This window comes from Gadus chalcogrammus, chromosome 16, assembly GCF_026213295.1.
Source record: "Gadus chalcogrammus isolate NIFS_2021 chromosome 16, NIFS_Gcha_1.0, whole genome shotgun sequence".
NCBI classification, from domain to species: Eukaryota; Metazoa; Chordata; class Actinopteri; order Gadiformes; family Gadidae; genus Gadus; species Gadus chalcogrammus.
The window spans coordinates 19,642,156-19,655,691 of record NC_079427.1 but is presented as its reverse complement, the minus strand read 5'-3'; the positions used below and the strand labels follow the sequence as shown (position 1 = coordinate 19,655,691).

Genomic DNA, 13,536 nt, shown 5'->3' with positions numbered 1-13,536 from the left:
GAGGCCAGGAGTATCATGCTAAAGGGAGAGAAGCAAAAAACTCAAGATCAATAACCTACTGCAATGCCATTGCTCCTTTTTTAAATCATAGTATTTTTCATTTCCTTTTTAAGCCATGATTATCATCTTCTAAATCATTTACCCTTGGGGGGGGGAGTTGCAAGTTGTTTAATGTAATTACTATTAACATTATTTACAGACATCCTTTAGTTTCAAGACCAGACAAAATCAAGAAATTATAGGTATACGCTCTTTCTGAGCGGTCAAGCAGCCAGTCGACCCCCATGCATCTGACAGCTGGTACCCCACGCGCATGCGCCAGACGCCGGGTAAGCAACCCAGCAGCGTCTCTCGACAACCCCAGGATATTTGCACATTGTGTGTCCAAAATGTTGATTTTGTCCGAGGTTTTCTCGCCGAGGTGACCGTCACACCCACTACTACAGCTGGGATGGCGCTGGTCACTGTTCAGCGCTCACCCACACCGAGTACCACCTCCAGCCCCTGCGTGTCGGTGAGTATCACCGTCCAGGGCGGCTAGCTGGTCACAGGGCTAACCCCTTGTCCGCTAAAGTGTCCTCAAAGTCCATTGAAAACATTTCAGCGGGACCTATGGGTGTGTGTTGTGTGTATTTTTATATATATGTGTGCGTGTGTGTATGTGTGTGCGTTTATCCACTTTAATGTAAATAGAAGGGTTATAGATTAGGGTTGAGTGATCCTGGTGTTGTGTACTGGTTGAGTGAACTGTGTCAGCTAGCTTCCTGGTCCGTCTCAGCGAACAGCAAGGTCCAGTCACTGCAAGCCTGGTCCTCCTTATCATTTCTCCCAGAAAGAGTTTACGTTGCTTAGGATCCCCGCATCACTTCTTTTAATCAGGGTTGTGTGTTTTAGCCATTAAACACGAATCTTGTATAGGGTAGTATACTACCTTCATGACTGTACCTATTTCCTGGATGCTACTTCAGCTGCTACACAATGGAGTAATTAGCGGGTTAGATGGTAATATGTTTACTATATAAGCTTGGCTATGTTGGATGGAAAAAGAGAATCCCTACATCCCTGTGTGTCCAATGAGTTGTGTGTGTTTCCAGACTCCCAGGGGCTAGGCTAGCATGTAGGAAAAGTGAAATACCACACCCTGAATAGGAATAGAGATAAATACAAAGCATTGGCGCAGATTGCAGATAGTTCCAGCAAAGATAGCCCACGCGGCCGGTTCCTGTCTACCGCTCCACTCAACTGTAGAATAATGCATAGCTTAGCTTCCTTATCAGTGGTCTTCTTTGTATAAACATTTCAAAGATCTTAAAGCAACACACACACTTTCTAGGTGTTACATTGGACAGTGCATGCTGAGTGAAATGATCAATGGAGAACTCACACTGGTTGTATTCTTATTCAAAGTCTAAACTACAACACTATAATAGTGATGCTCATAGTGAGTGAAACATGGCATCTATTGCTCACAGACTATTAAGCAGCAACTGCATTGTAAAAAGTTAATAAGTTAATTAATTTGTATTATAACATATATATATATATATATATATATATATATAGTATAATATTACCACACATGTTCATCATTGGACAATGGTCAGTCAGAGGTTAGCTTCAATACTTAAAACGACAAGTCAATCATGGGTTTGATGTGAATCAACAGCTATTGTAGATGCTATTGCTCTTATCAGTTGCCATTGAAACACACTCAATAACTAAACCTGTTTGTGTTAAACAACAAATCTCCGGTTTCTGACACGAGTAGAGTGTTCACAAGCCCACAACCACCATCATTAGCACTTTAGCACATCAATAGCCCCAGCAGAAACCGTGTAGAAAGACGTTGGGCCTCTGTCTGAAAGGAGATCTTGGTGTCCATATCAAGCATCACCCGAGCCCAGCAGCTGCTTGTCATGAGACCCGTCCGGCCCTCGCTGTGCGATGTGAACCGGGGCCATGTGAGTACACACGTGAGGAGCCTGGAGGTGCGGGTGGATCTTAGTGAAGATGTGTCTGGCGGCGGGAGGGGCTCTGAGAACCAAGCCTGGAGAGAACCGCAAGCATCAGCATCAGCAGCATGATGTCGACAACATCACCAGTCCACCACTATAACATATAGCTGCATGCTAGGAGGATTTCCCCATAGGATTAGGTTGGCTGGAGCTTTAGGTCAAGTGTGGAGCTCCTTTTTGAGCCCCATGGCCAATTAAATATGCAAGCATAAGCTTATCCAACCCTTCGATTAATTATGGACTACGGTTGCTTGTTTCTTGCTAAGTGGGGGAGAGCTGCCCCTACACCTGTGTGAAATGTAATCTGCCTAGCAGTACAACAAATGCCCTGTTCCCATTGGCCCTTATGCAACTCCCTACAGATCCATGTGGTGTCGTTACCATGGACACCATCCTCTACCGCCATTCTTTATTTTCTGTCAGTTTAATAAGAAATTGAAGTTGTTCAAATGGCCAGTTAGCAATTTGCTTGATCAATCGTGTCGGAGACAATCTGCATTTTGCAGAATAAACATTTCTGGGCGTGTGTGTGTGTGTGCGCGTCTTTGAGGGACAGGCTTTCTATTTGCCTTGCGTCACCGTCGTCTTCTCATCACTTACGCACTTGGATCTCCCCCAAGGTCAGTAGGCTGCAACACCATAATTCCTTGGATTTCAAATGCGCGTCATCACCTACCCATTCGCCCAACAACCCACCCACCCACCCACCCAGTGACAAGCCAGCCATCCAGTATACAGGCCTGCTTGTCTGCGTGCCTGCCTGCATTCCACCTGGGTCTAATCACATTTGTGGCAGCAGTTGAGTGCAGAATGCTTGAAAAGAGCTTCTGCGCTTCCATTCTTCCCCAGCCTACTGCCCCCTCTGACCCACTCCTCCTCATCACCTCCTCGATCAGACCCAGCCCCTGCAGCTTCACCATGGGACACTTAACGCTACACTCATAGGACTGGCTTACAGTTCCCTTCTGTATGTGTGTTAAAGGATTCTGTTGTGCTTATGTACATGCCATGGGCTTGGGAACTGAGAGAAAGTTCCCTTGAGTGTTAAAGGGAGGGATTAGTGAATCAGGCTGGGATTACGTGTGTGTTTGTTTGTGTGTGTGTGTGTGTGTGTGTGTTGTTGAGCGTGCGAGTGTGTCTGTGCTCTGTGGTAGGGGATGATTGCATTTTGGGGAAGGAAACAACACAGTCCATTGCAGCTTTATCCCTGCTCCTCTAGGCTTCTCTCATGCAGACGCAGACTTTAACTCAGTTCATGATGACACGCTGCCACGTAACCGCTTCAGAGTGCCAGCAGATCAGAAAATGATATGAACAGAATGTTAATTGAGTCTCTGACTCTGCGTTTGATCGTAAAGGAGTACGCTTCACTGTAGAAAACAAGATGTTACACAAGCATTAAACAAATGCACCCAACCACGACAGCAGTTAGAGTAAATACAGATCATTCTCAAGTCTTTTTCCTTGTTGTCATTTATATTTTATTTAAAAAAATCTGCTGATCTAGCTGTGGCTTCCTTCATGACCCTAACAGAGGTTCTTCTGTGTCTTTCCCCCCACAGGAATCGGGGAGCGGAGAAGATGACCGTCGCTCCCAGCCTCGGAGGTGAGGCCTGTTTATTTATGTGTTTCTAGATCTCCTGTCTCTTTACTCATTCATTACAGGCATTTGATTCTCTGTTATGATCCACTTGATGTAAAGCGGCACAATGGCCACCAGGGGGAGTGTGACATCACTGTTCACAGTAAGAACACGCTACAGACTTTGGGTTATGATTGTGATTTACATTTCTCAGCTTGTGGTTGTCCTGTTCATGTTGCCATCTCTTCTTGTCTACGCATTCTGGTTATACTTTGCATTACATGCATCAACTGTTGGCAACAACAGCGCTCTGAGCCATTGGGTGACGTGGGTCTTTGTGTGGATATCGGTAGAGATACTGTCCTTTTGTTTCCTTATGCAGCAAACTATTAAGTGGTTCTGTTTTTATTTACATTGTAAAATGAACTACACATGGGGTGTGTGTGTGGGGGTTTATTATGTTCTAGTTTTACTTCCTCTTGGCTTCTCAGTTGCATTGAATACAGCCTGTGTTTGTACACAAACACACAAACGCCTACTCCGATGTCAAAGTCCTAGACGTTTATCTAGTTTGCTTTGTTTAATAATCACAAATGCTCAAAGCGATTTATAAATGTACATTTAATGATTTGGTGAACAGTTTGTAACTGTGCTTGGACTGTAGCAATAGTATCGGCAACTAACCAATGAAGCGCTTCAGGCTGGTGACGAAGAAACGTATGTAATTAAAACATTTAGAAGTTGTTGAACGAGATGAACGTGGTTGAAGACACTGATGAAGCTCAGAGACAATGTATCCTACCTGCAAAAAGGAATAGGTCATTTGCTGAGCAAAGTACAGGCTAACAGAACATGCTTAACAATTGACAAGTAGATGTACAGTTCACATGTTTTTGGGTATGTGTGTGTGCCTGAACTCATAAGTGAATCATGAAATGCTTGATTGTGCATTTGTGGTTATTGAGTTGTTTTGGTCTTCTGACTCCAGTGTTGGTTCAGTCACAGTGTTGCTCCGGGCCTGGGAATCAATCGAGAGTAGGATATCAAAGGCTACATCACTTTTTCATCTTACCGCACTTTGAAAACTGATTTTTTTTCAACTAATCTAAACCTTTTGAAGTGAAATCTCAATGGTCAGGCTTTGTCAGGTTTTCTTTTTTTGATGCATTTGACGTCATTGTCATGACCTAAGAAATGTTATGGCAAGGTTTGTAAATTATTATGGGTTCATTCAAAGGACAAGACCAGGAAAAGTCTATATTTGTCTTATTTCGGGCATCCTCCAATTTCAATGCCTAGAAGCAGCATCCGGGTGTTTAGCCTGGCTATCTGAGCTCCCTACATCAACACATTGTCCAGATACTCATTACAACCGATACATTTCCTCAAACATCAGCGGTTAGCAACGGTTAAATCATGTGAAGAGGTACAGCACGTTGTCAAGGGCTTGTTTACTTCCTTTGCCTCGGCTCTCATTGAACACAGATGTTGTAGAAGAAAAAAAGAACCTATTTGATTTGTTTGGCTTTGAACATTACATTGTGGGTTGTCAATCTGGGTGGGAAACCACCCTAATCTTAAGAATACTGGTAACTGATGAATGCTCATTGAAGCATATTATTGCTATGCCGAAACATCATAAATTGTACTGTTATTTTGTGAATGCTCATTTTAAACGTCCCATCCCATTAGAGCAGTCGGCACAGTAAAACGGTGAAACCAAAATACCTCATTTTAGGAGAAACCAGCCAGCCTCGTCATATAAAGTGTGTTGGAAGAATAGCAGCCAGCCGTAGAGCATCAGGAATGAGGCTTCCTGGCCCCCATCAGATGTCCCTGAATTGAAACTCGGTGACTTCACCACCACCACCAAGAATTTTACACACCCCGAATCGCACAAGACATGTGGACCCCATTATACGTTAGGTAATTCTATGAAACTACAGCTGGTGAAGTCATACCCATGTAGCCACACACACACACACACGCACACACGCACACGCACACACTCAATGTAGGGGGGGCATCCAAAGGCCACACAGCCTGACCCCCAGGGCATATTACATAACAGTTGAGGTCTTTTTTAACAGTGTGCACCACACCCCACATATGGAATATGGAGGTATAGCTTCTCAGCCCGCTAGGCCTTCGTCCAGCTGCCAGACGCGTTATAGGGGCCGCTTGTGTGGAGGAAGGGAAACGCTGCTCAAGGGCCGACACACAAACACAATGCCTTTGCACATGTGTCCATTCTCTTGGTTTGTTTGTTTGTTTGGGGAAGGGGACTGTCCATTGTTTTGTTATTCCTTTTCTTTCAGTCACACCCAACCATGCTCCGACTCTTTCTTCGACACATGCGCACACAAACAAACATGCGCATGACCGCGCAGGCTGGCACACACAGCGCTGTTTGGGTGACTAAGGGCCAGTTGACGCATCGGTCAAGTGTAGCGCTGCTGCAGTGCAGTAAAGGAATCTCTGCGACACACCATTGCACCGAATGTTATAACAGAAGAGTCCCTCCATCCGTGTCTACTGTTCAGCCGTTGTGCGGCCGGACATCAAGCGAACATCTGAATATTTCCATCTTAAAAAGCATTTAATTGGAGACCAACACACACACTCATTCTTTAAAGTGCTAAAACGATTGGCTGATCACAGCACTAGCATTGTAAATGATGGGTTGATACTCTGATCTTCCTTATTAAGGCATAGGTTGTGAAGGGTCTGGACATGCTTTACCTTTCCACCTGTACAAAAGTTGTGTAAAGGTAAGCCATGGGAGGTCATTCTGGCTGTATAAATAGGGCAGACCTCTAAATTTGTCAAAGCAGTGTGGTGGCTCAGACCCTATTTTGAAAAGGCCTCACCACCTCTTCTTTGTATAGATTCCCTCCATGATTTAGTTTAGTTTCCATTGGACTGGGTTTGTGTGTGGGTGTGCTGGTAACTCAGGTCTATGAAGGACCTGTATGGGTGAAACTTCTAAAGGAGCACGGATGAGCTGCAGCTGAAGAGCAGGAAGGGAGGGAGGGGAAATGTGGAGCTTTCCTCCCTCTCTGACCTTGTCTGTCCCATTGTCTTTCTGTCGCACATCATTTCCTTTCATACCAAAGCCCAGGATGTTGCGGCTCTTGTGTTTGCTCGAGGATTACTGAATGTTACTGTCAAAACTGCAACTGTAAGTTGAGCCCCTGACCTCTTTTGTTATTTGTAATTGGAAGAATACATTGGTAGACATCTGAGTGAAGTTTTATATCTAAATAACTGACAACTCAAATCAGTTTGACATTTTGAAATGTCCACATAGTCATCCATATATAAAAACGTTGTCATTTGAAACGACGGCTAACCTAGTCCTGAATTATTTCAAGCAGTCAATTCACTAAGTAGTTGGTACACAATTATACAGTATTCATGACATTTGGTCTTCTAAACCAAATCCTTTCTATCCCCAGCTCGTTCACTAATAGAGCAGGTCTATTGATCTAGGACAGGTTTAAGGATATCGTAGTTAAAGCTGCTAAAGGCAATTCGGAGAACACAGGTAGAGTAAGCCAGAGTTTGAAAGCATCAAACCAAAAAAAAAAACACGTCCCTTCAGGCTCCCCCCAAAGCCTTTCCCCCTAAACGTATGACTAGCTCGCTAGCTTTAGCTAAAGGCCTGCCTTGCCTTGTGGAAGACTCCATTCATGCGCAATGAGGGCATGGGCAGATTGCGCAGGTAGCCGAGTTTGTAGGTAGACAGACAGGTAGGCCATCCAATCATTTCATTCAGGCCGAATTAAATGATTGGACAAGCTTATTACAGGCCTGCTAAAGCCTCAGACAACAGATTATTATTTATTTGGGTCGGAGCATTCGATTTCTTTTTTTGATTTTTTTCTCCGGATGACAAATACATTGCCTACCCTAGCTTTGAGATAAAGGTGTGAGTGAAGTTGAAAGCAAACCAAAACCAAACATATCGGGACATGCTTCACAGGGCTGCTTCCCTTCCCTTTCATTGAGACTTGAGACACCTGCTTCCACTCTTCCTCCACCTGCCGGGTTAGGCTTATTTAATTCCATCCATCACATCACATGTTGATGTCTCAACTAAATTAACCTTTCAAAAAAGAGTGATGAGCAAACATCTGTGTGTGTGTGTGTGTGTGTGTGTGTGTGTGTGTGTGTGTGTGTGTGTGTGTGTGTGTGTGTGTGTGTGTGTGTGTGTGTGTGTGTGTGTGTCAGTGGAGGCTAAAGGAGGCTAAAATTGTTGAGAATAAAAAATGCAGATTGCCCAGACTACTAATGAATTAATGCCCTTAAACATGACTACACTAATGCCTTTGTATTTGTAATTTTTGTTTCCCTGGGTACAGGGATATTAGCACCCCCTTTCGCCTATTGACAATTACTTCAGGGAGGTCGTTCCTCCCTTAGCCTCCATTGACTCCCATTCATTTCCCCGAAAATGTTGGCGGCCGGTGAATAACATGGGGTTCAATGGGAGAGAGGAGGAAAGTCCTCCTCTGAGTGGGTGTGACTAGCTAAGGGATATGGATCCCGCCTAAGCTACCTGATCGGAAAGCATAGATTCTAGACAACAACAACTAATAGCATCCCCACCAGCCAACACTCTATGTTGTGGTCAACAGCTGGCAGCCCCCCCCGACACACCTGTAAGGCGCCCTTGTTAGGCTGATTAGCATGTGGCTCTAATGTGTGTGGGAGGTGAAGGTATGCGTTTGCTATGAACCAATAAGCAGGAGCCCTGGCTGTGGAGCAGCCTGGAGGGCGGGGTTATCCCCTCAAATCTAGACTACGAGAACCAACAAACCCGCTCAGTCGCTCATGTGCGCTATTGTTCGTTGCGGTACAGTGTGGCTCTGTTCGGTTATATTGGCGTTTCCGTTGCCTGCGGCCGGGCTACGGAGCCCGCGGCTGGGCAGTGTAACATAATTCACACATTCATACCAACAGGCCATATATGCCCTTGCCAATTAAAGAGGCTTCTTTCTCACGCGAAGGAGGGATCCTGAGCCTAGGGAGGCGTCCAGCTCATACAGGAGGCCATTCATCATGTGTCAATTCTAGACATACGAGCGGTCAAGATGTTCAAGAGACCCAGATGCTCAAGGCCACAAAAACAAGTGTAATTCCCGCACATAGCCACAAACCAAGTTGCAATGCCAACACATAGCCGCAAGGGACAGCACAAAGACACATACGGGTATCCAGGGGGCGGGAGTTCAGCACCATGCTTAGCCAATCAGAGCACATAACTGAGTCGTGATAAGTGAGTTAAAGCGATCCAGACTTGGTCGACTTTTTCCAAAAAGAACACAGCAGCAGGGCTGCCCGCGGCCGGGCTGCCCGAGGCCGAGCTGCGGAGCCCGTGAGGAGGTCTGACTTGATTTATAAATGAAGTCCCTCAATATTAATTGGCTTAACACCATCACCAACATTCTGAAACATCCATTAAAGATCCCATGACATGCCACCAGGTGTGGGTTAATTAGCCGTTACAAGCCGTTTTGGAAATCTGTCTCTTATGACATCACAGGTGGGCGAGTCCACCTAGATTTGTAACGAATCAGCCCACACCTGGTGGCATATCATGGGACCTTTAACATCCACATTTGCCCCAAACAATGTTAGGCTTACAGCCCATGTAAATAGTTGTGAAATAATGTTCTTGTTGTTATTTTAATTGTTTGTTACTCTGACCGTTCTGTTTGATATTGTGGAAAGCATGATGCACCTTAAATGGCATCACTTTTGGTCTTGTGTCATCATTTTTTCTTAAAACAATTATAGCTGAAAATAAACATAGCCAAATAACAAACAATAGCTTCAGTCATTGAGGGCAAAAATAGGCCCAATGCTAGGCCCAGATTTTTTTATTTAGTTTTACAAATCAAGAGTAGGCCTGATTTGACTAATTGGCTTGCATCCTTTCCTTAGGGCCTTGTAGTCCAAGACATGCGGCCCACCAGCTTTCAAAGTACAATGCTGCCATCTGTGGATTTCTATCAATTCACATAATTATCCCTCCCTGCTATTTTACAGTTCCCCAAAAAACCCTGAAACAACTTGAGTCTCACATACTTATGCCACCATACGCCACTAACAGTGCAAGCAGGCCAATGGCAACCAAGCATGCAGTCCTTCCTCCCTCACCTTAAAAACCACCAGCCGCCACTGTTGTGTGTGTGTGTGTGAGTGAGTGAGAATAGTATCATTCATGTTTGTGTGTGAGAGAGAGAGAGAGAACATTTCAGACCCAGCTATTTCATAAAACATTTATTTATACAACGCCTGTGAGGGTGCACATTTGGTAATTCCAACAGGCTACATTGAGCCTACTTGATTTCCTTGTTATCAAAGCACATTATTTGTGGAGTTAATGAACTAATCAGTGTAGTCTTTGTAGGTTGGGTCAGCCTTACATTCAGGCATGTTGAGGCAGAAACAGACTCCATTGATCCCTATTGCAAGGCCATTCGTTTTACATTGAGTTATCTAATGTTTTACTGAGTCTATGTGGCATTGCTGTGTGTGGTCTGCCCTATGAGTCAAATTAGGCCTGTAGCCTAATTACAAGTGTGTAATGGATGTATTAATGGTCTCAGTTCTCTCATTAAGTGGATTGAGTCATGATCGGGTAACTAATTAATTCTGGAAAAAAGTCTTTCAGACCGAGTGCAGACCGTTTTTCCTCATATTTTTGAGTCGTGACCCTACACGTTCAATCTTCAATGTTATCACAAACCACAACATTGCATTCTCTTAATACTGCCGTATTAGGACATTCCTCCTATATAGTTTCGGTCTTGACTATAGCCGAGCACTGTATGGTAAACAGCTTGCCCCCTGCCCTGGTCTTGGAAACAGTCTGCTGATTGGGCTCGCTCAATGGGATAAAACACACACACACACACACACACACACACACACACACACACACACACACACACACACACACACACACACACACACACACACACACACACACACACACACACACTATCACAACCATGACATCCTGGATGGACATGTCTGCTGTAACTCATATTCATCACTGCAGTCAGCATGAGGAGTGAGGGGAGGAAAGGGTAGACTTATGCAACCCCTCTGAGGAAGCACACAAACAAACAGCAGCTCTCTACTTTGACCCAGCCCCCAGATACTCAGAAAGAAGAGCACTGGTTGCCAAACTGACCACCACAACAGAAACACATGACTGCAGCAGGTGTGTAGACAGACAGACAGACAGACAGTTCTGTAAAAAAAAAAGAAGAAACATCCTAGCTATAGGACAAGTCTGTGATTTAGGCAAGGTAACATATCATAACAATCCTCAGGACAATCCTCAGGACAAAATTCTATAATTTATTTTGCCAATTTTATTCCGAAGACATCACAGACACTTTCCATTACTCTGATGTCTTAACTCCTTACTGTGGGGTCTAATTGTTATGCTGCTAGTCCATGTCTAGAAAGACATTTGAAAGTTGAGAGGAGGAAGTGCTGTGTTCTTTCAGATAACCCCCCTGGAATCACACACACACACACACACACACACACACACACACACACACACACACACACACACACACACACACACACACACACACACACACACACACACACACACACACACACACACACACACACACACACACACACACACACAGTGCTAAGTATACAGGTTTTGAGTTTATGTCTGTCCGCTGTCGGAGGTCTCATACTCTCAGTTCAGCTGAATGATTTCCCAGGCTCACCAGGACCTGGACTGTTGCTTGTTATTATAGCCAGGGAGAAAGAGCGTGGTCGGAAGAAAAGGGAAACTGGGTTTGGGTCGGGGTGTCACTCTGCATTTGGGGTGAGGACAAGTTCACCCCGGGGTGTGAAGGAAGCCATGCTGTTGTGTGTCTTTGTTTACTGTTTGCCTGGCCAAAAATAAGCTGATACCCATGCTAATATAAAATGGAAACATTTAGAAATGGACATTTTTAATATGACTTGTTGATGTCCTATTTAGTTTATTCTTAAGATCCCCGTCACAAAACACTAACAGCCCCACAGAGTATTTCATAGCAGGAATGTGTTATTCAGTTTGTAAGTGAAAAAAAACCTTGCTCCTTCATTACTGCAAACAAAATGTCCGACATAGGCCCAGCATTCAAACCAGTCCCAAAACGTAAGCTTTCATGTTCCATGCCCGTGCTTCATTGCTCTTTGGCTTTAACCGATGCAGTCCTTGCATCGTCCATAAATCAGACAGCAACAACCGATCGAAACCCAATAAATGCGTCAGTATTTAAATAGTAATCCTCGCACGGAGGCTAGCTGACCGCAGGCCCTAGCGATTAAAAACACACCCCAACAGTACAAACACACAAAAACATGGCACCCTTTGCAGCACAAAGGTAGGCAGAGTTTGGTCAACACTGCCGAGTTGTCTGACCAGAGATTTATTATACACTCACTATGGCCCTGCCAGACTGTATATTGCAGACACAAACGCATACCTTCACCTCCCACACACATTAGAGCCACATGCTAATCAGCCTAACAAGGGCGCCTTACAGGTGTGTCGGGGGGGGCTGCCAGCTGTTGACCACAACATAGAGTGTTGGCTGGTGGGGATGCTATTAGTTGTTGTTGTCTAGAATCTATGCTTTCCGATCAGGTGATAGCCAGCCAACAGGTGAGGCCTCCAGCTAGGTTCTCGTGTACGATACACCAGGAGTCAAAGCCGTAGGCTGCAGTACTGTCTGGACGCCAGCCTAATCTGAAAAGCCCCAATAGTAAAGGCCAAGTCTCCTTTTGTCCTGTCCCTTTATGTAACAACACCACAGTCAGTGTTCCCGGGGGAGAGAGTGAGCGAGTACAGAGGACAGGGGGAGTGGAGACTCCAGTGTTATTTTTTAAATTTTGAATTAAACTCGTGGCCCATCTGGGTTTAATTCACTCGCATCATTCAAAAGCTAACACATTTATAGACCATTCATCTAAAAAGAGGCACATTTCTCTAGCACAGTTTCAGCTTTTCCACTGTTATCATCGCATGGACCCTGCTAGTTATCAATATAATGAAATGTATCCTCTGTCAATAGACATGATGACATTTTCTTTATCTCTGCCTTAAAAGCTGAATTCCAACTTTCAAGACTGTAACCAATTACTTTTTAAGGACGTCAAGAGGCTTTGTTTTTGTTTTGCTCTCCGGTGATGGGCTCGATGGTAAACGGTGACGCTCGTCGCCCCTCCCTCTCCTCCCTCCCTCTCGGAGCACATGTCTGCTCTCAGCTCCTCCCTTGTGAAAGACTTTCAGCCAAATCGCTCTCTACAGGCAGTTATCCATGACACTGGATAGAACACACTTCATTGTCTTTTATTAACGAATGTATTTTGGCGTTAAACGCAAATTTAGATTTTGGATGGCATTTCTTTAGACATAATAGTTGAACAGCTGTCGCGTTCAGTGTGTCGTTACAGCGGGGACATGTGGTCAGACAACATAACGTTACACCTGCCGCCTCAACACGGTTACTTAATATCCACGGGTCTCTCCGCGTTTTATTAAAACACTGAACACTTTCAACTTCCCTGCTTCTGCAATGGGGTTTAACGCGAGCGCCGGAGTGAAGTGATAGTCGACTTGTGGACCAGCATTTGTCCTATTCGGCCGTCCTCCGGGACGCCTCTTCTAAAGACGCCATGACCCTCGGCACGACGTCCAGCACCGGCTCCGACGGCTCCTTGGGGGGCTTCTGCTCGTGCTGTGGAGCCAAGATTGTGCCATACTTTAACCACGACGCAGTGGGGTCCCAAAACCAGATCAACCAACTGTAAGTCCAATTAGGCTGAACATTGTATATAGTTACCCATTGGGGTTGACGCAAGTTTCAATGTTACGACTTCACTGTACTCTACATGTTGTGGAAT

The 13,536-nt window shown here is 44.8% G+C and overlaps 1 protein-coding gene across 1 annotated transcript in view; it reads left to right on the top strand.

Moving 5' to 3' along the window:
* The first annotated feature begins 329 nt into the window (after window positions 1–329).
* Window positions 330–13,536, top strand: part of ssh2a (slingshot protein phosphatase 2a) — a 33,671-nt gene continuing 20,464 nt past the window's right edge. The window contains exons 1-2 of the mRNA XM_056610822.1: window positions 330–514; window positions 3,578–3,621. Coding sequence (XP_056466797.1) covers window positions 452–514; window positions 3,578–3,621 — 107 coding nt within the window. The 5' untranslated portion in view covers window positions 330–451. The remainder of the gene's footprint in view (window positions 515–3,577; window positions 3,622–13,536) is intronic.